The sequence below is a fragment of the Poecilia reticulata genome, linkage group LG2, assembly GCF_000633615.1.
Source record: "Poecilia reticulata strain Guanapo linkage group LG2, Guppy_female_1.0+MT, whole genome shotgun sequence".
NCBI lineage: Eukaryota > Metazoa > Chordata > Actinopteri > Cyprinodontiformes > Poeciliidae > Poecilia > Poecilia reticulata.
In genome coordinates this window covers 30567873-30595017 of record NC_024332.1, presented here as the reverse complement: position 1 = coordinate 30595017, position 27145 = coordinate 30567873, and the positions used below count along the sequence as shown (strand labels likewise).

At 37.2% G+C, this 27145-nt stretch overlaps 1 protein-coding gene across 7 annotated transcripts in view; it reads right to left on the bottom strand.

The window, feature by feature from the left end:
* The window catches only part of rapgef4a (Rap guanine nucleotide exchange factor 4a), a 33895-nt gene extending 12600 nt beyond the window's left edge, over positions 1-21295 (bottom strand). For 2 of the 7 annotated variants that reach the window (XM_017303775.1, XM_017303776.1), the window contains exons 1-8: positions 21118-21295; positions 16957-17099; positions 16779-16867; positions 14966-15121; positions 3379-3448; positions 2093-2157; positions 948-998; positions 778-884 (exon numbers count right to left, since the gene is read on the bottom strand). In XM_017303775.1, coding sequence (XP_017159264.1) covers positions 778-884; positions 948-998; positions 2093-2157; positions 3379-3448; positions 14966-15121; positions 16779-16867; positions 16957-17099; positions 21118-21185 — 749 coding nt within the window. In that variant the 5' untranslated portion in view covers positions 21186-21295. Of the gene's footprint in view, positions 1-777; positions 885-947; positions 999-2092; positions 2158-3378; positions 3449-8922; positions 9147-14042; positions 14149-14200; positions 14475-14965; positions 15122-16778; positions 16868-16956; positions 17100-21117 lie in introns of those variants that run through there. The other 5 variants (XM_008399179.2, XM_008399225.2, XM_008399207.2 and 2 more) reach the window with 5 other exon arrangements.
* Between the last annotated feature and the right edge of the window lie 5850 nt (positions 21296-27145).

Genomic DNA, 27145 nt, shown 5'->3' with positions numbered 1-27145 from the left:
GCTGCGCCCCTATGCGTTGCATACCCTGCATACCCACTTTTTGCGCCACTGGGTGGTCACTCTGACCACAAATATCACAGAAAAAAAAGTTAAAAGAAGAAATTTCTTCTCAACCAAAAAAAAAACGAATCTTCATTTAAACTATTTAGACCTATTGTTTCTAAGGTATGAGTCTAAAAAAAGCTTCCCTGTGTTTATTCAAGGGAAGGAACAAACCAAAGCAGAGGGAAGAGGAGACAATACAGTTCATGCCACAAATAGGACAGAAAATTCAAATAGGAAGTCAACAGCCAGACCGTCAAGACAAGTCAGCCATCAGGATCATGATTTCATTCATTGTGTGTTTTTTTTTTCTTTCCCTTCATCGCCGAGGTGAGCTGTAGGCAGACTGGAATCACAACCGAGTGCTTTTCTCAATAGTTTGGTTTCTGTTTGGTTTCCAAGTTACTGCTCTCAGACAACATTTTTCCTGACCTCCTCCCCCTCACTGAATAAATTGGCATATAAATTCTCATTTTCTGAACTAAAGGAAATGTCGCTATCCCTACTTCTGTACTGATGTCTGAGTCTAGCTTTCAAGCTTGGGATTGTCAGGGTTCAACGGCTTTCATCTATTTTCTCAGCTCAAATCTGCTTTTTTCTTTTAGATTCTAGTAATGGAAGAAGATAAATTGCATATATACTACAACTCTGAGCACAGTTAACAGGGAATAGCTGTAAAGTTGTACTGTTCATGGCCTTTAATCAGAATCCCAGAGTTACAAAATGGCAACTAACCTGTACGTTTTGAGATGATACTTTCTGTCTCGGATCATGTGAGGCGCTCTGGAAAGGATGGCATGGCGGAGAATCTTCCCCGCTTGCAGAATCTTCTCAGAGGGAACCTGTTATTGTAATAACATTAATATTTTACAACTGAGTTCTGAGATGAGGACTGAAGTTTCTACCTGAGTTGGACGTTTAGTATGAAGTTTGGCCGGACTTTCAGGAAAGGACTTCTGCAAAATGAAATAAAACAGAAAAAGTTTTTTCAACTGACTTGGAGGAGAAATTATGGCTTCTGGAAAAAATACATAAAGACATAAAGAGTGAGAAGCCATTGTATGCTCAGGAGCCCTTAGTCTACCACGGCTCCTGAGCCATTGTATGCTCAAGAGCCTTCAGCCTTGTACTTTCTGTATAGTCAGGTTTTTATGAATCTTGAATAAAGTATTTTCTTGTTGCAGTTGGACGCATAATATATTTTTCCATCATTTTGTCCCTTGCTGCGACCAAAGGGGCTGCAAAAGTCTGACATTCAAAAAGCTTTGGGAATGGCCCAGAAATCATTGCGACTCAGTCATGTATGCAGCTGATTTTGGACATCATGTTTTAATTACATCAGTGAGGAAATTTACTCAGACTATTTTTTCCTGCTAGGCAAAAAAGCACATTTGCTTAATTGCAACAAGAAAGTAACCATACACTTATCTGCTTTTTTTTTTTTATATAAAAGTCAACAACTCTGTGTTGTGACTAAACTTCATGTCTGAACAAAGCAGGCACCATAAATCTGTTGCAGTGCCACACTATCAAGCAGGAAATGAGCACTGGGGAAAGGTGGGACAGGAACTATTCAGGATGGAGACAAAACCTCCAGTCACCTTGTTTATTTTGGGGCTAAGCTTAAAACAGCTTTCTCATTCTTTATTCCCATCCAAGCATAGAGAAGTGAGTAAAATACTAAAATATGTCAAGGAAAGCAGTTCACAGCTTGTCTGCTTTCTCTAAGAGACAAGGTAAAAAAAAGGATGCATCATGTCAATATCTTAAGCTCTTTTGATTTGCCTTTGCATGATTTAAAATCTAAACGCAGCACTCTTCAAATTGATTGGCACAACTGATGAAAAACATTTCAACAGAACCTTGAAATCATATTTTAGTCTAGTAGAATAATCTCATCCTGAAATGGCTTTTTTATTATTATTATTAGTTCCTGGCACTGGTGCTTAAATAAAAGATAATTTTACCTTTATGAGAGGTGATTAAAAGTGATGTAGGTACAGCAATATGAAGACATTGAGATATTGTGTCATTCTACAATAAGAAATACCTTATTTGGATGTTTGGACACTGAGGCAAATGAATTGCTGCTCATATTCTCCTTTTCTGGCATTCCTATTGGAAAAGAGAGAACACAATAAAATAACAAAATTGAATTTTTTTTTTAGGAAAAACAAACAAACCACAGGCAACACTTAATTGATTCAAAACCTTATTTGACAAACAAGACAAGTAAAGAAAGAAGTTCTGTTTAAATGTTGCGAGTTTTGAGGAGAGTTGTCAAACCTCTTGCTCATTAAGTTTTCCACAATCCAGGCGACATTGGGGGATTAATTACTGTGGTTTGATCACGTCATCATTTCAGCTTTGCGAGATCAAATCAAAACAAATAATTTATTTGGTTTTAGCACTTCACTGTAGTGAATAATTAAAAATGCCAGTCTCCGCTGCTGTAAGTGTTAAAACCAGGCTGTGCTACATGCATGACTGGAATAAATCAAGCATGGCCGAATTTAAAAGCACCTTGCTGTTAGCGCCCATATTGTGTAAAAGAGCAGGACTTGAATGGCAAGCTGTTAAAACATGCTTTATTTATGTGATGCAGCTACAAATCCATTCAGCTGCTTTGAACAAGAGAGAGTACAGCACTTTCCACCCTGCGACTCCCGTTAGACATCTGTCACAATGTAAGCAATCATAAAACATAAGTTGTAAATCCCACAGGAACTGGACTGCAAGCTACAAAAGCAGAGAGAGTATTTCTTTTGCATGATTGGAAACAAGATGACAGGCTTCCATAAAACCTCAACTTGAGGAGATGAATCTATTATAAAGCAACCATTTATCTGTTATGTTTGACGAATATTGAGCAGTATCTAGTTCGCCCGCCACCAGTAAACCAGCAGTTTCTGGATTTTCTTCCCGCACACTGCTGCTCATCATTTTTATGATGCGTGACATAAAATCTGGTTACAACAGCTCTCAGAGCCAATATCGAGTTAACTTGCAGCAGAAAACTGTGTTTCAGATTTTATCAAAGCATCAGAGGATCGAGTGGGGGATTGGGGTCACGGAGTCAGAAATAACACTGGATTGTTTTCTGCTAATTCTCAGTTTAGCTGGCTTTTAGGAAACAAAAACCCCATTCAGTATAATATTCTTCATACTCTTCATCTATAATAGTTTTAGTTGACTTTAATCTTTTTAATTTAAGTCTCAAATGTGGGCTTAATCTCCATTAAGTCATAATCTAAGTGTAAAACAACCATTAATACTGTAAGAACTTAAACAATAGAGAAAATGCCATTAAAAAAAGAGCATCTCTGAAATACTCACTGTCAGACGCACTGCTCTCCATGACGCCATAGGGTGGAGCAAGAAGTCCAGCCATGCAGTGGTGAAATTTCTGAAAAACAAAGCTTTAATTTGAACAATAATCAATTTAAAGTCAAATCAATAATTTACTTTAAATTAGCATTCTTTATACGTAATTTTTAAGTAAAGTTCTATACAGCATTGGAAATACTGAAATAGAACTGGAACCAGATCTATAAAGTACACACACTAATATTAAATCATTTTATTCCTGTTTCTAGTAAGCTACGATTTTAAAACCATATTGCCACGTTAAAATATTTAGTCTGATTCGGGGTTATAAAGCAGCTAAGGCTAGCCAGCAGCACGATCTGGTGTTTATCGGCTACTTGAGCCCAAATAACATGCTCTGTTATGTCTGAACATAACAGAGCATCCAGAACCAACTCATCCAGAACCAAGTCAACAATATGCCAGTGCACTATTGCAATAGTAAAAAACTTAACTTGGAGCGAACAAAAGAAACACTGATACACTCAGTAATGTATGAGCTGCACTCTGTGTCTCTGCTGCAGCAGTTCAAGTGTGCACTCAGTTTGTGGGTGTGGAAATTAGATAATTTAGGGTTCTAGCCCTGAGAGGCACATCTACACAGAGCTGGAGTTTAATGTAAAAATCATTAAGCCTGTTTACCAGGTTTGGCCATAAACCAGAGTAAGCTGCTTCCTGGTTCTGCTGATGGCTCTTGAATGCAACTTAAGAGACCACCAGAATGATTACTGTACCCCCTGTGGGAAGCATAAATCTGGGTACAGGATTTCAGAACAGTCCATTTGGTGAGTGTCAGTAAATTCCTCTGTGGACTACAAATATTAAAAGTAGTTTTACGATTCAACCTACAATGCCAAACAGGAAGGCAATGAGATTTAAGCATAAAGACAGAAAAATCTGTCCTTATGCTGTTTTTTGCTCCTTAGACTGTATGCCACACTTGGTTATTTCACAACCAACTTTTGTGGATCTGTCTGCTACCTTTTGTTCTGATTTTTCATTCCCACTGTGTTATCTAGAGTAAACAAATGCTTGCCTGATTTTTACTGGTTAAATGTGCAATGTCATTTCCTCAGTGCTAAGCTACTGTGTTGAGTTAAAAGAGAACATGGTACATGCTGGATGTCACATGAATGGCATGTTTTCCTTTTTCGTTAAGTGGTGTGTGTGCTTTGCTTTCCCTTCTCTTTTCCTAATGTGGTAAATTGAAAATCAATGGGATATGTCAGCTAACACGTAGGGGGCAAAAGACATGCGAATGGCCAGCAACACGCCTCCAACCCCCGGACATCACCCGACTCAAAGCCAAACTGGTTTCTTGAACATGACAATGAGTTCACTATGGAATCTCTGAAAGTGCAGCTGACAAATCTGCAGGATTCTTGTGATGTTATCATGTCAATATGAAGCGAAAACTGTCAGGGAAAGTTGAATCTATACCATGAAAGATTTGGGAAGTTTTAAAGGTAAAAGTGCCCCATAAGTGTAAGTATCTTTTGTTTGCAGAGTCAGAAATAATATGAAGTAAAACCAGAAAGGTAATCTATTGATCTGGGGTGTAACCAACTCGTCTTGTTTCCGAATACAGAGCACTCAGCTGCAATCTCTTTTGTTGTGTGTATTTTTTTCCTGTTGCCTAAAGAAAATATCCTGCCTCTCCGCTTCTCATTAGTGTATTCTCTGGTGAAAGAGACCGTCCTCCATCAAGCAGCCCAACATGCAAAAGAAAAAGGAAATCACTCTCTCTGTCCCTGCATGTTTCCTTGGAGGTTAAGAGTGTTTTTGCAACTTTATCCCTGTTGGTGTTAACGTACAAGTAGGACTCAATGCCTACAGAGAGGACAGCATTATATAAAACTATTATTCACTGTTTAAAGTGAAATTTAAAACCTCTCTTGTATTTGTGGGAGTATTTACCAGTTTTATTCCAGATCAGATATAGTGAGATTATAAAGCAACTTCTGTCTCACAACCCCGCAGTGCCCAGTGGCAACATAGATATTACATAATGAACGCAATGAATAATCGTTCTGCACCACTGCGTTCATGCAAATGTCATGTTTTTGTTTACAATGCTGATGCAACAGAAGGTCAACTCACATGCAGCCAAAGAGCCAAAAGCAAATCATGCTTTATATAGACTAAATTGTTATTAATAAATTCAAAGATATTTCAATATTTATCAAGACTGTGACTGGATATGTGAGTATAATGTGAAATCCTGGATATTTATAAGCCAATTTTCTCCTGTCTAATACAATATAAGCAGTCACTTTGCAAATTATTCTTATTTCTTTTCACAAAGAAAACATATCTGATTTCATGTAGGACTTTTGGGTGTGGAAAAACTTCAATTTATTTCTGATGGCAGGGAAAAAATATATTCAAAATAATTCACACGAATTCAAACAAGCCTCTATATATTTTGAAGAAAGATCATTTTAAATGGTCGTGCCTAATTTCAATACAAAACAGTGAAGGATTTAAATTCAAGCTATGCAACAAAGTCTCATAAGACCAGACTATACATCAATTGAAAGCATTGCTGGTTGTCAGGTAGTGTTGAACATTCAGGTATATGAATCTGTATTAGTCCAGCCAAAAAAAACTAATGTTTTTCCAAGTTGGTTTATCACTTCAACCAAATTTGCAAAGTGGTATTTCTAACAGAGTCTTGATGATTGGGTTAAATGGCACAAAGTGGTTATGTGCTGCAGAAACTACACTGCAGGTTAATCAAAAACAGATTGAGAGCCTCTTAGCAGCACGCTAATAATCTTTACCTTTCTATCTGATGGTCAGTAGAGACTGAAGGAAAATATAAACATAATTTCTTTGCTCCCCCTGAAGGAAATGTCCTGAGAGGTCATGCTTATAATTCAATTCTGCTGGCTGAAGTCAGTAAATCGCTTTAGAAAGCCATAAGGGAACCAAAACCAAATAAGCTGGTAACTGTTTCTTTAAATTACTCGTTCTTAAAAAAAGAGAGTTATGTCATTGTCAAGTAAGTTTTATGAAATATGTGCCTTAGGGTGGTTTTGAACAGATGCAAACAATAGATTTAATTACTGAAATCTAATCAATGCAGATTCACTGAAGCCTTCAGAGTCAATTCAGCCGTCATATCAATCTTTGTTGACAATTAAAGGATTAGGATTAACTAGAAGCACTTAAACTCAGGAGCATATGAACAAATGAACCAAGCCTCTTTGAGCCCTCAAAGCTGCTCTCCCAGAGAGACAGGCTCCAGGGTGCAGAGTTGATTTAAAGAAGGATTAAATCCGCTGTCAGGTGTTAAGAAAAACACTTAAGAAAGACAGTTTCCAAATTTCGTGCAACACAACAATTCAATTGCAATTAGTTACAGGTCGGTAAAGAAGTACCAGTGTCCATGCAAATTGTTTTCTGTTCTTACTGTTATTACATTTAAACGTTTCAGAGCGTTAAACTAATTTAATCTCAAACAAATTTAACCTGCGTATGATTCAAAAATAGGTTTTCATGACACCGTGTATTAAAAAAAACCACGCTATTCAAACCAGCCTGTAACCTCTTTGATTGTTAAATCAGAAATTAGCTGTCATTACCCAATGTTTTTGGAAAACACAGTTCATTCATATCAGCCACACCCAGATCAAATTATTACAAGACCTGCAGAATCAAGAAAACAAAAGCTGTCTGTTCACTTCAACATCAGACAAGCATCAAAGAAGAACAATCGTTTTTTAATAAGCATGAATGTTTTGAATGAAACACCTCAAAAGAGAACAACAGCGAACACTGAATCCCTACCTCCGGTAGACCACCAGCACAGCTTGGTGCCGTGGGAAGTAAGAAAAGTAGCAGTGTTAAACATCAAAGTTTGTGGGATTGGTTATTAAATTTTACTGACATTTGTCATCTGGGAACCAATCAGGTGGATCCTAGAGTCATTGTCATTCAGCAGTTTTCAACACTGATGCTTGTATGACTGAGCTTTAAAGCATTATTTAAAATAAAGGGATAGTCTGAAAAAGAAGAAGCAATAGTTCTCTGCTACTTACAAGGATAGTATTGTGCTTTAAAAGCCTCAGTCATGGATCTGCCCACATTTCCCCCAAAAAGTCAGCTTCCCGCTCACGTGTGAACAGTCCTTAAAATATTTACAAGTCTATAAAGCAACGTCTGTTGCATCTGCAATTTGGTTTACACTGTCACTTTATAGCCCTATACCTGACAGAAAAGTCCTTAGTAAGGGGAAAGCGTAATGGTAAACACTCTTTATGATCTCTTAGATGTTCCAGCCCATCAGCTGTATTGACAAATGGACGATCGATAGTTTTAAGGCACAAACATGTCCTACTGAGAGACACGGGCAGCGGTTCTGCACACTCCATCCACTGAAGAATTAGTGCTCCTTCTTGTGAAAAGAATGGATTAGATTGACAAAATATCATGCTGTCTGTTAGGTAATTCTGCATGGTTACATTTTTATTCAGTACGCGGTCGGTTAGCGCATGTTTAAATCAGAGTTGCTGTCAAAAAATATTGTTTTTCTTAGAACTGATTCAATGAGGGCGACTGGACAATTTCATACAATTAGTCTATAAATACTTGCATGAGGATAAATTTAATCAATTTCCTTATTTTCAGTAGAATTACCCACCAGTATATTTTTTCTGAAGGTCTTAGGCTTTTTTTTAAAGCTTATTCTTACTTTCACAGTCAAGACCTCACTGGACTAAATGTTTGAAGTTCAAATAGGTTAAATCTTCTTCAAAGTGCTGAGTAACTCTGTTCTCACCATATCTACATGTCATAGATCAGTGTGTGATTTGTGCTATTTTCAGTCATAATAAATGTGGGGTGTCCCAATCACATTTGCTACATTTTTTAAATAATTTTTTCTTCTGTTTTTTTTTTTAATTACTTGAATTTTTTGGTATTGGTAAAACTGATCCTAATTGGCCTAAACCCAGGGAGTTGCTGGATGTGAAAACTTTTAAATGTGACTGCATACAAAATGTACATCTTTTAAGAAGTAAAAAGGTAAGTTTAGCTTTACCTTTGGCTTTAGACGAAGCAATCAGCCCCTCGGTTCATTCTTACTTCAAGCGCCCCCACAATATTTCCCGCTTCAGCACTTCGATGCACCATGAGCATCACTAGGCATTAATGCATGCCTAAATAATTTGCAACGAATTACATAATCAGCATGGTGAGAACTGCTCTTAAAGTGCTCAGCGTTTACTCTGAATCCTCAGAGTCACACTTCAGGATCTGTGGGAGGAATATATGAAATACCATTCTAGGAATTTAATTTTGCATCTTTGAACAGAGCAAAATAACTGGCATTTTTAAAACTTAAAGGAGCAGGAATACAGTTTTTTGACATTTCAGCTGATAATTTCTACATCTTCTACAAGTTACTACACGAGAATGTTGATTTATAAGTATTGAGCTAATTCTAATAATATCAAGTCGTTCTTGTGCAATAATGCATTGGATGTTTTTCAAAAGTTTAGCACAAATTACCTGCAGATCTTACCGTTAGCACCCTGAGCCGCTTGCTGTTGTTAATGTCCAGTCTCTCCTAATCCAAATGTTACCAAACACTCCAAGGAGGTTTAACTGGCTTTTAGAAGGTTATTCAATCTTAGCAGATCCAACATCATCCAGCTGCGCCTTCCAGGCTCTCTGAGAGCAGTGTGAGCAGACTTTCAGCCACACAGCTCAGCAGAGCAGTGGTCAGCTGCTGACTTCTTCTGAGCAGCAGTAACTGCAGGATTATTCAACTCCACTCGCCTGAGCACACAGCAGAGTTCACTCAATCTCTCCTCCTCCCCTCAGTCTGTCACAAATACGAGCTAATCTCTATGCACAAGGTGGGGAAACTCCTCGTGTTGCAGCAGGACCGTATAGCAACGATTCATGCTCAAACAAAGAATAAATCTGAAAAATATTCATGTTGCAAGTGTTGAGATATATATGCATACATATTTGAAGAGTGGCTCTTCAGTATTTGTATGCTTTTTCTTTCTTTTTAGCCTTTACAAAACAGAATTTTCATGCACTGATGTAATTTTGTCGTGTGACTTTAAAATATTAAATCAAATGTTCTGATCAGTTCCTCAGTGCTTAAGTAGCTCTTTTACTAATTTTTTTTTCACATTAACTTGAATAATTTCTTGGACAGCTACTTCTTAATCGAGTGAAAACATGCTGGAATGGTGCTACTCTTACTTAAGTACAATTTTTGGTCCATCTACTCACCTCTGCTTCTAATCCAACATTCAGCACAGTTCAAATTGTCAAATCAAGAAATCTTGTCAACAGTATGTATTCATCCTGACTCGTAAAAGGCAACAACCAAGAAGAATAACTTAGGCTTTCAGACTTTTCAGACTAAGCTTTTCAATCATGCAGCAACTCTGTAAACAGAGAAAAAGAAAAAGAAAAAATTGCACAGATCTGCTGTGTGCTGTGCAGAAGATAAATTTTCCCACCCCCCCCAAGCCTCCCCCTCACCAGGCTTCAAACTCCTGAGGGCATTTTACATCCCTGCCACTTCCTTTTCGTCAGGTTTCTCCTCTGGCTGCTCACTAGTCTGACTCTACAGGCCAACAATAGTCACATGCTACACTCCGACCCTCAGCCTCGTTTCTAGCACATGTGCTTCGAGTGTAAAATAAAATTTTTTTTTTAAAAGCATTCAGAGTTCAGCTGTAAGCATGCATACTTCTATTTTACTCAAAGGATGCAGAGGTGCCAGGTCTAATGCTCAGAGCAAGTGTTTTCTGTCCAGACCCGACGCGGGCTGAAGAGTCTGCAGCAGGGAACGAAGGCAAAATGTAGCCCAGTGTTACATTTCAGAGACGGTGAGCATCTGAACTAGATAACAAAGCAAAGAGTACAGTTGATGATAAGGTCATCTAAAGCCACAGCCAGTCTCCCAACTGTGTGCTGCTGAGCTTGGCTAATGTCTGCTCTGTTAAGCAAACAAGCCAAAGGCTGCCAGTTCAGAGCGACTAGATCCAGATTCTGTCACGTACAGAGCTGCATTAAAGCTCGAGTTATTGCATGAGACAGCAACACGAAACACATGAGTATCTAAATTACAGAAAGAGATCCACAGGAAGTGACTGCAGTGTGTGTCGCTGTCAGACACCAGCTGTTGCTGAGAAATGCTGAGGAGAAATGTACATCAATCCACATTTGGTTTTGCTAAAGACTTCTTCTGAAACAGATTTGAGCAGCAACACAGATCCATAATAATATAGCAACAACTGCTTTCGAGCTTTTTATTGACAGTCTTATGAATTCTGTGATTTCTATGTATTTTTCAGTTCAATACTTTGTTTTGCCACTTTTGGCTTCAATCACAGCCTTCAGTTATCTTGCATGTTTCTCTACAAGCTTGGCATACCTCTTTCTGGGCATTTTCCACCCTTCCTCCCCGGCAGAACCTTTCAAGCTCAGTCAGGTTGGATGGGAACTCTCAACTGTTAGCTAAACATTACATGGAGAAGTGTTTTCCACTCCGAGTCATGAACAGTCAGCTGAATTTACCACAGGTGGACTCCAGTGACGATGCAGAAGCATCTTATGTCTTAAGTCTTATGTGTAGTCAGAGGTGAGTAGAAAACAATTGTACTCAAGTAAGAGTAGTGCTTGATCAACATGTTTTTGCTCAATTCAAAGTAAAAAGCAGTCATCCAAGAAATTACTCAGGTAAAAAAAAGTATTTGATAAAAATGCTATTCAAGTATCATTTAATATTCAACAATTACATCACCAGACAAACCAAAATATAAAGTTGCGTGGAGATTTTGGTAGTTTTAAGGATAAAATTTAAAAAAGGACTACAAAATAACAAAATCAGGTAAAAAAAAAAAATAATAATAATAATAATTCCAAATCAATTTTCAATATAAAACTTATGAAACTTTAACAAAAACTACAGGTGCATAGCTGTCTGGTAAATTTTTAAAACAAGCCTGTTCTTCTGTCAGTGAAGTCACTCACAGTAGGTAGAGTCTCCAGGACTGTTCCTCAAGTAAAAGCAAAGATGCTTCATGATACAATTGCTCAAGTAAATAAAAAGCATGGTATAGTAAACATACTCCTAAAAGTAAATTTTTTTCTAAGTTACTCAAGTAAAAAGTAATGATTTGTCTACACTTTTTTAAAAAAATGAATGTAGATTTCCATATGATTCAGAACATTTTCTTTTGAAAACTGTACTCAGCCCAGTTTAGAGTAAATCTGTTACTTTGACAAACGTGGAGTCAAGTTATGTCCACAGCGGATCTTCTTCTTAAACATTAGTCTTTCCACTCTCCATATAACAGGTCCCATGTGGCCGTATTTCTCTCCACGCCAAAGCTTTCAGGGTTTTAAGCAGCAAGAGAACTGACCTCATCTAGCTTAACTTTGCTCTTGCACCACTAAACACAGTTCAGCTTAAATCAAGCCTAAGGGAAGCAGCAGAATCTCATCTCCCAGTACGACGGCATCTTATTTCCAGGATAAAAAGCAATAATAATAATTTCAAACAATGATAGCTGTTTAAACTGCAGCATGCTGAGATGAAGGGAAATAAATACCTGTTGACAAAGTATCTGAATTTTGACTCGAGATATAATCAGAAAGGTTGAACAAGAAAAGACGGGACTAATATGCAAATCATTTTGTGGGCCAACGTCTAATAATTTAGGTATCGACACAATCGGCAAAACAGTAAAAAGTTGTGCTTATGTAATTTACATAAAAATTTATATGATACAATGACAAAAAGAAAATCGCTTGAAACTGACAGATTTTGGTATAAGAGAGACATAAATTAACCTAAGGTGGTAAAAATATGTTTTCACAATCTTAATTTAATGTAATTTTTGCATCATATGAATTACGGAGTGAGAGTCTAGCTTGGTGTCTGAATGTTTTGAAACCTAGTTTCTTCTATGGTTCACATGTCATACTTACACAGATTGAACTGTTGATGCTGAACAAAATATACATTGTCTTGGGTTAATATGGAGCCATCCTGACAATGTCTTTTTATGCAGGATCCAACCCACAGCAACAGAGCCTCTTAGTGAAAGCTTAGGTCATGCACAACTGTCCAGACGTGTCACATGCTGACATGTTTCAGCATTTTAGGAGCTTAAAAATGTAACAAAGTAAGTCTCAGAGTGTTGAGCCACAAAGACATCAGGTGAGAACTGGAAGACAAGTTTCTCTCAAAACAGCAGCAAATCGTTTCCTCATTTCCAGAATTATTTTATTAATATGTGTGCATCAAAGACCTAATCACACAAATAAAATGTTTTCTGAAACATTTTTGTTCTTCTCCCATATTTGAAAAAGTAAATATAAAAAAATCATGCATTAATGAATTTAACAGTAAAGATGAAATGAGAACTAAAGTTTCTCATTTGAAACTTATTAAAGGACTCCATTTTGGCTTGGTCATGTTTCACGTTTCTAATGTTTACGCTTTTAGGTTTTGTGTTTTGTTGAATGTCTATTCTGGTTAATCTTAAAGTTTTTGTTGCTTTGCTATTGAGGGCTCTACACCTATTGTATACCTGAAAGAGGAGCTATGTCTGCAGTCTCCTCAAAAGTTGAGCTTGTTTGAGTTTGACTCCATAAAGGTTGACCTTTGTCCTCAATCCTGTTTGTGGGGCTTGTCAACAGGACAGCAGACAGTCAAATTTGGGAACCTCTGTTTCATATTTTCTATTGGCTGAGATGACACTCAGTGAAGTGAGAAAAGTCAGTTTTATCAACAGCTCCGACGCCTGAAACGGATCACAGGTAGCTGCACCTTGGAGCATCAACTTCAGGCCCGACACCATGAGATTAGGTTCTTAAAAGGAAGATAATAGAGGATGTTTTTCGATTCAAGTTTGATGACCAAAATGGGATCTCGACATGGAGCCACCGCTCCTCTGCATGAAAACTCTTCAGCATTTCATCAGGCCCTTCCTGTAATGTTTTCAGTCAGACAGAGTTGGTATTCTGGGATCCCCCAGAATGAACAGGAGGATTGGAGAAAGGGGTGCCTCTGTGTTGCACCTGAGACTCAATCTCGGATAAGCGGAAGAGAGTGGGTGGACACTCACTCTTGGCTATTTCTCATCCATCTAATCCCATTATCTAGAATATATACTCCAAGATTTCATCTCTAACTCCTCAAACTCTTCTGCCTGCCATTAATGTTATCGTCATGCTGCCTTGTTTGCTTATTTAACAGTCCTTTTTTGCTTCTGAGTCTGCTTTAAAGATGTCTGTATTTCGGGCATTAAACTACGATTTTATGACAGGGGTCTTAAATCATGTTCATGCATAATTATATGCACACATCTTAAAATATAATTCAGTTTATCCTGTGCAAACATTTTAAACAGAATATACCATATCAGTCTAACAAACACCCACGAAAGAGAACCAAGCTACAACAAAAACAAGTCTCAAAATGTGAATGAGGCAAAAAGATGAAATTTGCAGCTTTGCAGTGGTGAGTCAAAACTTACAAAAATGCTGCACAGCATATAGAGCCAAACATAATTTCATCACAGCTGCATCTAATAACAGCATAAGATAATGTAACCATCAGAAAGAGCAGCTGTAAAATCTCATTTGAGCCTAACCTTGCTGAAGATGCCGCCTCAGGGCAGAGTTGAAATGTTTATCCTGGTGGTCTTTCAGTGGGATCTTTTGTCTACGTGCTGCCAGAGCAAAGCTGTCAGCCTCACTGCTGTTGGCCGGCACACTAACACCAACACACAAAGACCATCATCTAACTTACTGATGCCCTGTGGTCCCAGAGGAAAGGGGCTGGCTCTCTCAGGAAGCCTGCCTGGAATAAAGGGGGAGGTGGTCCGCAACAACATCCACTGACTGTTGTCATCAGTTAAGGCAATGCAAGGCTTTACCCCATTCACAAATAGTAGCTACAGAATTGCCTATAACTGTCCTCTAATACAATTATGCACAAGCCTATTTAAAACAAGGGCTGGCTGCTAAAGACGCCTGAGAGAAGCAGGCTCTGTACCACAACTCCATCTAGTGGACATACAGTGAACATAAAGTGTTTTGCAAAAAGATTTGACTGGATGTGAGCTGTTGTGTGAAATTGACTAAAACTTCCATTTACAAATTTGCAAAGTTGGTACAGATGTCCCTCCCAAAGACATGTAACTATAGCAAAGGGTGACTCTAAAACGCATAGACTCAAGAGGATAATTACAAATGTAAAGCCCGTGTGTAATTTCCTATGTATGTCTCAAAAGTACATTACTTTCTGTTGTTCTATCATATGAAAACCCAAAAAAAATAAAGAGAAAGGAGGCATTTTACTAATTAGACAATTACAGCTGTGAGGAGGTGCCTGACAGTTTGTTCATAATCGAATCCTCATTAATATCCTTCACTATAACAACTCTYTCTCTCTCTGAAAATTGCATCTGTGATACACAGATACACTGACGGCGCCTTCAAATCATAACAAGTTTTTATATGAGATGTATACTGTAGTAGGCAGAACAATTTCTTAGCACACATTACAACTCACATAACACACCTCCCAGAGAGACCTGAACTCCTTTTGTTCAATGCGTAGGAGCTCACTGAATTCCCGAGTGACAATTGTAGCATGTCTGGGAGTGTTATCCAGGATCGACTCTCCGAACGCTGTGCCGGTCCCCAGCGTGCAAATAGTGACAGCATCCTGCAAGAGAGGCAGACAAGGTGTTCTGCATCAAGCATCGCTACTTCTAAACGTCCTGAGGAGTTCTAATTTTGAAAAATGTGATCTTGTCTTCATACTATATCAGATTTAAGGTTTTAGCATTTCTCTGCAGAATATTTATGAACCTTTTCACAGCATTGTATGAGCTTTTAGGAAGAAGAATGATCCTAATGTGAACCAATTTTGCCATATTTTTGCATTTTTATGTTTTCATTAAAATCTACATCAATGGAAATAAAATTAAGAGACCACTGCACTGAACCCCATTGAAAACCTCACAGTTATTGCACCAAATATTGATTTCTGAACTCTTCCTGAGTGAAAACATTAGTATTGTTGTTTCTGAATGAAATTTAACTTGTTTTCTTTGCATTATTTGAGGTCTGGAAGCACTGCATCTTTTTTGTTATTTTGACCATTTCTTATTTTCTGCAAATAAAGTTTTGCTTGGAATTTCAGAGACATGTTGTCAGTATTTCATAGAATAAAAGAACAATGCTGATTTTACTCAACATTAAAGCAAAATCATCCCTAATATGTTAATTTTTTAAAGTCAGCTTTCTGAAACATATTTCAGATTATAGTAAAATGCTTCTCTATTCTTATCCCTATTTTAGCACACACACTTTTCACTTTTCTCTATTTTTTTAATATCTCTAAAAATTAGAGTATGAGGAGAACTATAAACGAAAGTTTTCGCCCATGAAAACAAAAGAAAATCAACACCCACTCTTCAGCCCGTGTGCATTGTGGGTGGGTTGCTGCCCACGTRTTGCTGGATGCTTGTTGAATTTCTGCTGAATATTAATCCTGCAGTCTTTTGCACGGCTGTCCTGATTGTAATAGTGTGAAAAAGTGTGCTAACCCTGACATTTGCCAAAGTTTTTCTTTTTTCTTTGATGGCTCACTTAAATGTTTCATTTTATTAAACTATTTATTATAATCTGAGATCCAAGAAAAGCAGAGTTAACATTTCAATAGAGTGGAGGTGAGAGAAATCTCTGCTGATTTTGAATTGAATAAAAATGAATGTATGAGAACTTCATCCTCTCATGACTCKTCATCTTTAATAACTCAAATAGGATTGCTGAACATTTTCTTCTTCCAGATCATAGTAGATTGTTTATTCTTTGTACTTACATAAACGCTAGTTCCTTTTAAAACTTATATTTCTAATCAATAAAACGCTTGTGTCTTACTTGTAAAGTTACAATGAAAAATTATATATATTTTTTTATTAAACCCTTAATGGTCACCCTCAAAATACTTATATGTATATTAATGTTTCCATGACGACACAGGTGTCATCTTGACACTCCCACATTATGGAATAATTTTGAAAACATCCAGGTAAAATAAAGGCTCTACCCAACAATTCATGTAAAAAACATTTTAACTGAAGAATGTTTATAAAGTTTGTTTTTTTTAATATATACTAATTAGCAATCCAAAGTCTTCTTTTCCCTAGGTGTAAATATGACAGGACAGAGATTCATTTCTCTTAGTCACTGCAAAAAATGGATGACAAGAGGGCAGACATGTGCCGAGTTAAAAGGGTAAAACCAAAAGTAGCGGTTGTCTGTCCCTAATAAATGAATCATYGGATTTAATTAAAACACATTAATTTAAGTTGTACCTGATAGCTTGATGTTTCAGACACTTTCACATCCAGGGAACCAGAAAGAACAGCATACCAGCTCGTACCAATGTCTCCCTGTCGAAACACTGAAGAAAATATGGCCAAGCATGAGATTCATGATCAATGAAATTTTTAATGAGCTGCCTATCTTTTGATCTGCTGCATTTTGACCTACATGTTATCCCTTTTTCCAAGCATTCGTAGAACCCACACAAACAAATCTGCTGCAGCAAACGGGGGTGGAATCTCTCCAAAGCCTTYACGTTTCTCAGACGAGCCAGGATTATGTCGACATCTTCACCCGAGCGCTCTGCTGGTCTGGACGAACACARCGATAAGTAGAAAAGAAAGTTAAATATTAGCATTACCAAAAGTCAAACAACATGAGGTGAAAGCTAAAGTTTAAATGAAATAACTTGAAYAATCCTRCTGGCAAAATAAGAAGGTGAGATTTAAAGCTTAGTGTCTATAAAAACCAAATGCATTTATGTAGTAGTTTAAATTGTGTATAATTCTAGTGTTTAGTATAAATTAAACCATAGAAATTTCAAAATTGACAAGAGCCCCCCCAAACAAATTTTAATTTAAAATACAGTTTTCCATCCCACAAAAATGCTGTCTTAAAAAATCTGTTTTTGTTTTACTTTGGTTCAGGCCTTTAACTCTAATTTATAGTGTTGATTTCATGTGTCTAGTTATTCTTTGTTAGTCTAGTTTAAATATATTTCTTAGGTCTCTCTCTCTCCTCACACCTGGAGCCCATTAGCTCATCAGCCCAGGTCTTTTGTTTCAGTTCACCCTCAGTATCTGAGCCCTTCTCCTGYTCAGGGGGRAMCMAMMRKKSMAMMWKSMAWKRWTTWRKKKKRAAAWTKKWRGGKWARKWRRRRAAARKTWAAAMMAMMAAWTWRGAAAWWWKSYKKKGRRRSMWTWAAAAWTWAWWARGKWWTWRKTWAAMMWWAWWARRWWAAMMAMRSMRKTWWWMMAWTTTTKRARGRAAMMAWTKSMWWWWARRAWKKYMAAWWRKKGKTKRWTYWTTTTTYMWKRWKGGKTWRGKTKGKTTKRAWKGSYYYTWWYMMYTWAMMAAAWTYYWWTTYYTTWRWKKYMAAAAAAWTYMRRWKGRMMARRWKRAWWARGRAAAMMAARRMCYKSMRGGGSMAAWWMYTYYTTMMRSMMYTTKKWWYCYTWWWAAWWARSYTTTTTTTTWYACAYRWGAKAKMRSWGYRSWKWTWTKTSTYKYRYRYRSAGWGWRMAMRRKGWGWKTKTKYTSTKTKTKKWGMKYWWAWMTYTTCCTTTTCATGACTCCATGGTATCTGTTCAGCTCCTTCTATTACACTGCCTCCATTTAAAATCTAGAGCCCCTGATGTATATGTAGGTGGTTGAAATGCAGCTTGCAGCACCTAAAAGACGCTGTCCTTTCAAAAAGTGAAACCGAACACCATTAATGAGCCAAAACAAAAAAACTGTTTCGCTTATGACTTGCTGTTGTTCTAAAAACATGTTTTTGTACTTTGCTATGTGTCTTCTACTCTGAAACTAATAGTAGTTCATCATGTATCATCTGACAAATCACCGTTGGGTTAAATGCTCTGCATCAGGGGTCTACTTTATTGCACTCTCCAAGTGTGAAATTTAAGACTTTGAGAATGTGTAGAAGCAAATCCTTTCTTTTTTTTAAGTTGAAACCCATTTGAAATATTCTCAAGCTTGACAAACATTTTCTGATTTGACTTCATATCATAGATGCACTTTCTGATCACTTCAATTGAATTTCAAGATTTGGAGCTAATAATGGGGAGTATTTCTCTTGAGTTTCATGTAGGAAATGTGCAGAAAAGGTTCTACATTCAAACTTGATTCAACCAAGAATGGTGACAATAAGAGGGGTAAATTGGTTRGAAAAGATGAGTCATACAAGAATCAGTTGATTTATGGGGAGCATGTGGCTTCTGCAAGCAACCAGCGGATGCTCGTGTGTAAATACAGCTGGCTTACTCCGTCAGTTTGCTGGTTTTTATTGCTGATGAACTTTGGACCCACTCGCTGTTTGCTTTCTTCATCCGTTACCACTTRATGCATCTCTGCCTCTTAGTTGTCTCTTAGTGATGTTCAACCTCTTTGCTTCTCACATAAAACGTGTTCATAAGCCAAAAGTGWAAAGTAATGGTTACTATTTTAGAAAAGCCTTCACAAAACCCAGTTTTTCTTAATCCTGATAAAATAATTGCAGTGATTGTAGCAAGTGACTGTAGCTTTGTTACTGAATTGAATGTGATGACATACTTTGCTTTGCAGCTACCGAGTAAAGATAATTTTTGTTCTTGCATCACTGGATCTCCAGTGTTGTGTCTTGGATGAGGAATTGGGCAGCTCTCCTAACTTTCTCCTGCCTGGCTGTGAGTTGGATCTGCARRGCAGGTTGATGCACAGACTTGTTACAAACCAGGCAGAGGACCTCTTGTTTTCAACTCAAACCTATTGGAAGTTGTTGTTTTTTTTCATGTTAGAGGTGCCAGACCCTGATAGGCCATAGTCAGAGGTTTGCAGATTCAGCTTCCCAGAGCTATGGGGTAAAGGTCTTTGGTGTTTATTGTGGCAGCAATTAGAGGTAATGAAAGCCTTCAWTCAGCAGGAGGAAGTATTTAGGGCTCGGCTGTCTTTGGGGACTGCTAAAACAGCAGGCAAGGTACCAAGTGGCCAGAACGTCTGCAGCTTCTGTGGGTGCAAAGTAAAACTTTGAACATTCCTGGGAGAAATTCAAGAGATGCTGCAGATTAGGATTTTKGGGAAAAATGTAGAAACTTGTAGCTGTTTGCAATAAACTAATCCAACAAGAACTGAAATAGCTCAACATGACTAATAATAAAAGTTTCGCCAAATTTAATACAACACGTTTAAAAACTATTGCAGGTATTCAACCCCTTCATACTAAGCATTTTCAGYGCCCAAGAGGAACTACTTTTAGCTGTTATGACCGGCTGTATATACCATATACTTGACTGAATCGATGTTGCCCCCCACCTGCAACACAGCTTACGTTTTTCTCTAACTTCGATCCAGAAGTTTGAATAGTTCCCGTTTTGCTTCATTGATACACAGAACAGAGCAATGGCTCCTTCATTCTGTAACATTTCGAAGCTGTCGCCATTAGTCAACTTTAAACTTAAGAACTGTGCTTCCACTTATATCTCTAGGAACATCCAGGCCCTTTATGTCTGTTTACTTTTTATGTGAGAATTGTATCTCTGAATGTTTGATTTAGCTATATTTCTAACATTCATCAGTTCTGGTACTTAAGGTGTTCTGTTTCAGCACACTTGATGCTAGGTGATCCCTTGGCTTCATCATTTGTACCTGAGATCAGCTCTAACATGCAAATATATGCGCTCATAATTCTATTCAAGGGATGTGGAGATTACAGGAGTAATTGGCAACATGTTTGAAAAATGTGGAAGAATATTTTTGGTAATTTTATTTAAAAGACAAGTTGTGGTTGAGAAAAAAAACGTAGAGAAACACTTGAAACCAACAATAAGTTTTAAACATTTTGAAGAATTGATTTCCTAATTTATTTAAATAATGTGACACCAGTCTATTTTTATGTTTTACTTCTTGCTACATAAATACTGCAAAACCACAAGTTATGTTCAGTCAATCACTCTTCCCATTTGTTGTAAAATAGAAACTATTTATTACCTATCACAGWAATCCATTTTATTTTTGGAAGTTCTGTTTTTACTCTGTAAAAGTGTATGTAGATGACTAAACCGTCAACGGATTTAGTGTGGAATTTGGATACAAACCTTGTAATATTAGTTTTATTAMGCTAATTTTGAACAACTGAGTCCAGTCGCGTCATTTTTTTAAGATCAGCAACACTTGAAACACATTCAAGTGAGGAAACACATTTCAAGTGAGATGTGTATGTCCAGTGATGGGTAATGGTTAATCAGATTAACGAGAATAAATTGATTATTGAAATAAACTAATTTAGTAATCAATTAACTATTTGTGTGTAAGTGCTTTTCTCCTTGATTCTTAATAATGGGGATGTCCTKTTGGTTAAAAAATAAACCATGATCTTCAGTGTTCCCATTCAACAGCAGATCTTTCACTGCAAGCTTTGTCAAATGGGAGGTCAAAGGCTCCACGGTAACCTTGGCGCTCTCCAAGGAAGCACTATTTATACAGATCCATTAAGTTCCGCTGGGAAATTTAAACTACAGCYKCCTCTACCGTGGYTGTTGAAACACAACGCCAAGCTCCTTCATGAGGAGAAGCCAAATCTCTATCATAAAATCACATTAAGTAAACCAAGAAACTGGAACATGGAGTTACCTCTTATCCAGACAAATAATCCACTCGGCAGATTCGGACGAATGAGAGGATGTGTGCGCTGCTACCATCGTGTCTGATCCAGTGAAAACTCCTGCAGTTTCTGCTGCTGTTGATGCTGCTACTGCTGCTGCAGAGGAGGAAGAGGAGAGGAGGAGCTGCTACAACCACTGCGCTTCATCTGCCTTCACTCACTCAGCACTGACTCCTTGCCTCACTCACTCGCTCACTCACTTACTTAGGGGAGAGAAAATCTTGTTATAAGAAAAAAAAGGAGWGAGCAAAGTCACTTTGTTCTTAGAAATCTGCAAAAAACGTGACGAGCTTTTTGAAAGATGAGCAATTAATTKAATCTGGTTTAATTTCGTATAAACATTGTCATAAACTCCTTTAATAATAGAGCTAATTTAATAGTCAATCTGCAACACCTTGGTAAATATTACAACACATAATGATGACAGTAATAACGGTCTGATAGACCTAACAGGAAGTAAGTACAGTCATTGAGAGCCTTCTGATTTCATAAAGGATRCCAGGTGTTTTTCGAATTTCGCTTTAATTTACAAAATGCAATTTTATCTATTTTGCTTCTCAAAAGTAAGTAGAAAATTTGCAATTTTGTTTTCATATTTTAAAAATAAGAAAAACATAAAGCCGCTACCACAGAAAAAAACCCCATCAATTTAGCATTTTTCTTCCCATATTCCTAGACGTGTACCTTTCTGTGACCGTCATGACGGGGACCCTAGAGGGCGCTGTTTCGTCCTCACTCGTTGAGTTTCTCTTCTCGAGGGAAAGTCCCGAATGGAGTAGATGTGTTTGAGGTCAACCCAAAGCAAAGAGTCAGTCAGTAGTCTACATTGTGTCGTGTTGCAATTCTCAGGTGAAAATGTTTTATTTGCATTACAGTTTGCATTAAATTTTCTGAGGTTGGGAGTTACTKGGTTACCATGCATATGGGAAGGTATATATAATATGCACAGGACTCCTTGCACACATATAAAGTAGGTTTGATTTGTGTTCATGAAAACAGTACATTTGATAGCAAAATCTTTGATCTCCGTTTTCATGTTATCAAGACATCTGACATATTCAAATTTGTCTACAAAGTAATCAAGTAAAGAAGTAAAATCACAAAGTTGTGAGTGGCTGTTACATAAACTAGACACAGGTAGCCATGGTAAAGTAAAACAAGTGGAATTTGCAACAGGTTAACGAAARGAGAGACCGAGGCCATTACAGGGATCTCATGAAAATCTATTGTRATTATTTAGTGTACAAGGACTCAAGCCCCTCAGTCAAACTGTGTGCATTCAGCAATGTATTTTACTACTGCAGCCTTACTGCCTTACTGTAGTGTGGGGAATGRCATTATATCTTAAGTGGGAACATTTCCATATTGCCCTGGGGAAAAAAAACTTAGTAAGAAGAGGCCACATAATGAAAGGGTCATTAGCTTTTCTGTGTTGCCTAGGAAACAAACTGTTACAGAAAGACTGGTGCAGCAATGCCGTCTGTGCTGGCAACGTTGTAAAAGAAAAGTCATAGCATGCCTTTGTTACCACACTTTTTTTATCACTTGCTGCCTAATGCACATTGTTAGATACAAAGGGTATTTCTCTCACTTCTTTCTCTCCTGGTAAACTAAACTACCATTAAATCAGCATAATACCATTCTGAATAATTTTTAAAAATCGGCCTGTGCAGAAGAAAAATCCCAAGTTAAGAGATTTTTGTTTTAAAAAAAGATTGCCAACGGCATACTTGTAAATACATTTCTGCCTTCATCATTCATCTGTTACTGTGCTGCTGCAACGTGGGTCTTCCTCAAATGTCCCAAAATATGTCACCAGAGGCCTTAGGCTGACAGAAATTGACCTCTGTGTCATGTCACAGATGTACCTCAGAGAAACAGAAATTCATTGATAATTAATCAGAAGTTCCTAGAAACACTGATGTGCTRAAAAAAAAGTTAAATATTAAAAAAAAGAAAAAAAATCAATTATTTTTGTGTCATAGATGGGATTGCCAACAACTGAACCAGCTTAAAAAATAAAAATCTTAACACAGGTTTTCTTTTCTTCCTGCTATCCAATGTACTCAAAGTTCACTATTTTTTCAACAATGTTTTTAATATTATGCTTTTGAAATAAAGAATAAAATGCCGATATTATGAAGTATAATGATGTTTGTGTCAGTACATRCCAGAGAAGCGATCACAGAATAAAACCCCCTTCTCCAAACATATAGTGTAAATTCATCTTAAATGAGTTACCACACAAAGTTTGAATAATTTCTACTTTTAAAACCATTTCTAAGACAGACTCATCTTCTCTGCACAAGAGGGCAGCATTGTGTCTGTGTAGGTATGCTGATTGGATTATGAGATCATCTTACAAAGACAATAGAGGAGGATTATTTCTCCTGTATCCAAATTAAGAAAAAAGTAGACTTTTGTCTGATGGCCTGAAATCATCTGCTTTATCTTTTGGTTGTTGGACCTCAGATTAGGATTGTTTTGCCAGTGCCCCACCATTATACTTGCTGTTTTCRTCTTGCCCTTGCTTGCTAAAGTAAATCTTGTTAAAGTAAATATCAGGGATACAGGACTGGGTTCAAGCTAGGGCACGCACAACACAAAACACACATTCCTGTAATGCAGCATACCATCTTCTTCCAGCTGCCTCGCATCAAAACATTGAAGAGGTTATGCACTGCTGCTTGTTACCATTACCTAAAGCTTACTGGTCACAGATAGTAACTGTTGTTACATCTTGTGATTTTATACACAAAATCAGGAAAGAGTTGGGAGCGTCTGTATTCAACACCCTTTACTCTGATTCCTCTAAATAACACACAATAAATAAAATTACCTTCTGAAAACCCCTAACAAAAGAATAGAGTCAACTTGTGTGTAATTTAACATGAGTGTAAATACAGCTGTTCTGTGACGGCGTTAGAGGTTTGTTAGAGAACTTTGGAGAACAAACGGCATCACGAAGACCGAGAAACACAACTTTCTGGAGATGTATAAAACCAAAGTTGAGTGACAAAACAATATCACAAAGTTTGATAACATACTGCTATTAAATGTGGCTGGGTTTATTTGCTGTGAGTAAATAAGCTCAAAAGCATTTTTTCTAAAGTAATAAGAGACGCAACTATGAGAGCTGCTTTGTCCCTAGCTGCAAAGAAAATAAAACATTTCCTGAAAATCTCCACTTGTTCCTCTGACCAGATCACCTGCTAATTTCTCTTTACGTTTTCCTTTTCTTTTTCATTCCGTGTTGTTTGACATGTTGCCACAGCGACCACTGTTGCTTGGAYGTCACCCCAAGCCTGGAGACTGTGGGGCATTTCAGACCTACAGTTGCTAGGAAAGACTCCTGCAAGCTCCAAAAGTAAAACACAGACACATGGAGCCCTCATGTGCACATGCAGCATAAATCTTTAATACGTCTGAGCATTTGGAAATAGACCGCTGGTATTTTGAATGTACGCCTTAAGAGAATAAAGCAAATTTGAGATGTCGCTTTTGCTGCATGTGCAGAAGTATTTCCTTAAGCAGCAAAATTAGAGTAATGAAATTGAGGTTAAAAACAGAGGGCTCCATAACAGAGTCTGACTCCATGGATTTACATAAAACAAATGAGGGGGGGGGGAAAGCCATGTTTTACACTAACAACAAAGAGCTTGCATTACATATGAACATGAGAAAACTTAGAAAAAGCTCCACATATCAGATAATGACGTCTCAGATGGAATGTGAATGCAGATAACTCTAGAGGAAATGCCTGAGGACTGAGACTTTTCCAAAGACGTCTCATTAGATGCTTTAGGACACYAGTGTATRTACAAAAGCAGGCAATATGCTTTTAATACACTCTTGAAATTATTTAGACCAGTGAGGGAGCATAATAACAAAATCATATAGAAAGTCAGTATTTTGTGTTGCATCCAGTTGAAACTGTAAGTGGGATATCTCCTTAGGCTACATAAAAAGATGACAGCGCTCTCAGAAAGCGCCCGATAACTAGATCACCATCTGTCCAAAGCTTATGCTGCAGTCTGGTTTGTTTCTATCAATAATTACTATGCTCTTTGCGTTTTGTTGCATAATGCTGCGTTAAATAGGGCCGGATGTTCAAAGTTCCTGATAACGATTTATACATTGTATTGGAGCAATGAAAATTCAGAATTGTGTTAAAATCTCACRTTTAGCAGGTATCAATCAAAGTGGAGGTGAGACATATTGTCCTCCAGATCCACTAAACTGCTTTGTTCAGTGTGTGTTTCCTGGGTCAGTTGGCTGGGTGATATTTTTGTAATGTAGGTTCTTTGCCACCGAGGAAATCAAACTACAAGACGCTGAATGGCAGTGTCTTGGTAGACGATCACAGGAAACAGAAAATCTTTATTTCTGAGTGGAAACGCAGAACTAAGACTGTACAATATTAGATGTCAGCTGTACAGAAAATACCACAWAATAAAGAGAAGAAAACTGTTCTCTGGGGACATTTAAAGCAGGCGAAAACCTAAAACAAAAATTGAAAGTTCAAAAATTAAATGAATGAATCCAGAAATAATATGCTGCTTTAAGTTGTTTTAATTGAGCAAAAACTTCATGTACAAATGTCTGATTGTGGCCTATTTTTATCGAGGTTACATATACATTTGGTGTATGTAACCTTGTATTGTTCTAAGGAATACCAAAAGGAACCACAAAGTCAGGTGACACTAACTTTAGAGGGGAGACAAGGCATGGAGAATCAATGATGTGGCATTTACTCACCATCTGAAGCTCATAACTTTAAACCACACTGCAWTGTGCTCAGGTGTTTTACTTGTTTCCTTGTTTTTAATGCTCCATTTTTTGTATCCCAGTGTTTCTGCTTGTTTATATTCTATGAAATGTCGCTGACATAAAACAACAGCTAATTGAGCTCACAGGAATGTCTCATAACAGGCTGCACCTTTCAAGCAGCTGTGATTCCTCATCTGCTACGAGCAAGAGGCCTTCTTCAGACATCTTGAACTGTCATGCAAACAAAACAGGGATTGTCTGGCAATGTTGTTCTGTTTTTAATGTTTGTTTTGGCACAAATGTGAAGTTTTGCTATATGCGATAGAACAACAAAAATYTGTGCATCGTTTTGAAATRGAGTGAAAATGATGCATCATTTTACATTATTTTACAAATAACATCTTGAAAAGTGTGGCAATTATTCCCCATTTTGTACTCTCATAAGCTTTAACTCTATGCAATCAATTGAATCCATAAATCAGTAAAAGGTTAAGTCTGAGGTTTTAGTGAACAATCAACATCATGAAAAAACAAGAAACACACCAACGAGATCAGGGAGAAAGTAGAAGAGAAGTTTAMATAGGCTATAAAACAATATCCCAACCTGTTAACACGTTTTCTTCAAGTCATCATCTGAAAATGGAAAGAGCACAAACACAAAATCTACTAGCACACTAAAACAGTAACACTGTAACACTGGAGGAGCTGCAGAGTTACACAGCTCTTGAAAGAATCTGTCAAGACATAATGGAAAGAAGAAAGCCATTAAAAGAAGGTATTAAGATGTCATGTATTCAGGTCAATGCCAATAATGTGGTCCGCTTAGTTTTGACTAAAACTCAACACATGCAAAATGCTGTGTTATACTTAATCTTGCAGTAAGACAAAACTCAAAATGTTGAGCCAGCGCTATAATGGAATAGCTTAGATCAATAGAYATGTGTTAAATGAAAATAAGTTCATGGGCCATAAATTCTTTTGCAGAAGGATTTGCAGATAAAACATGTTATTTCAAACATGAAATGAAGTAATGATTAACTATTTAATTTTTCTCTTTTTATTGCCCGTGTTTTTAGAGCTACTCCTTCAGTGACAAAAGGTAAGCTATCATAGCAGGAGAGTGAGGTCACTGCTAAAAGAATCTTGAAAGAAAGAAACTCTATCGATGTTAATCTGAACCATTTACTGTTATAGTCCAACAACATTTCCATCTTCATATTCAAGATG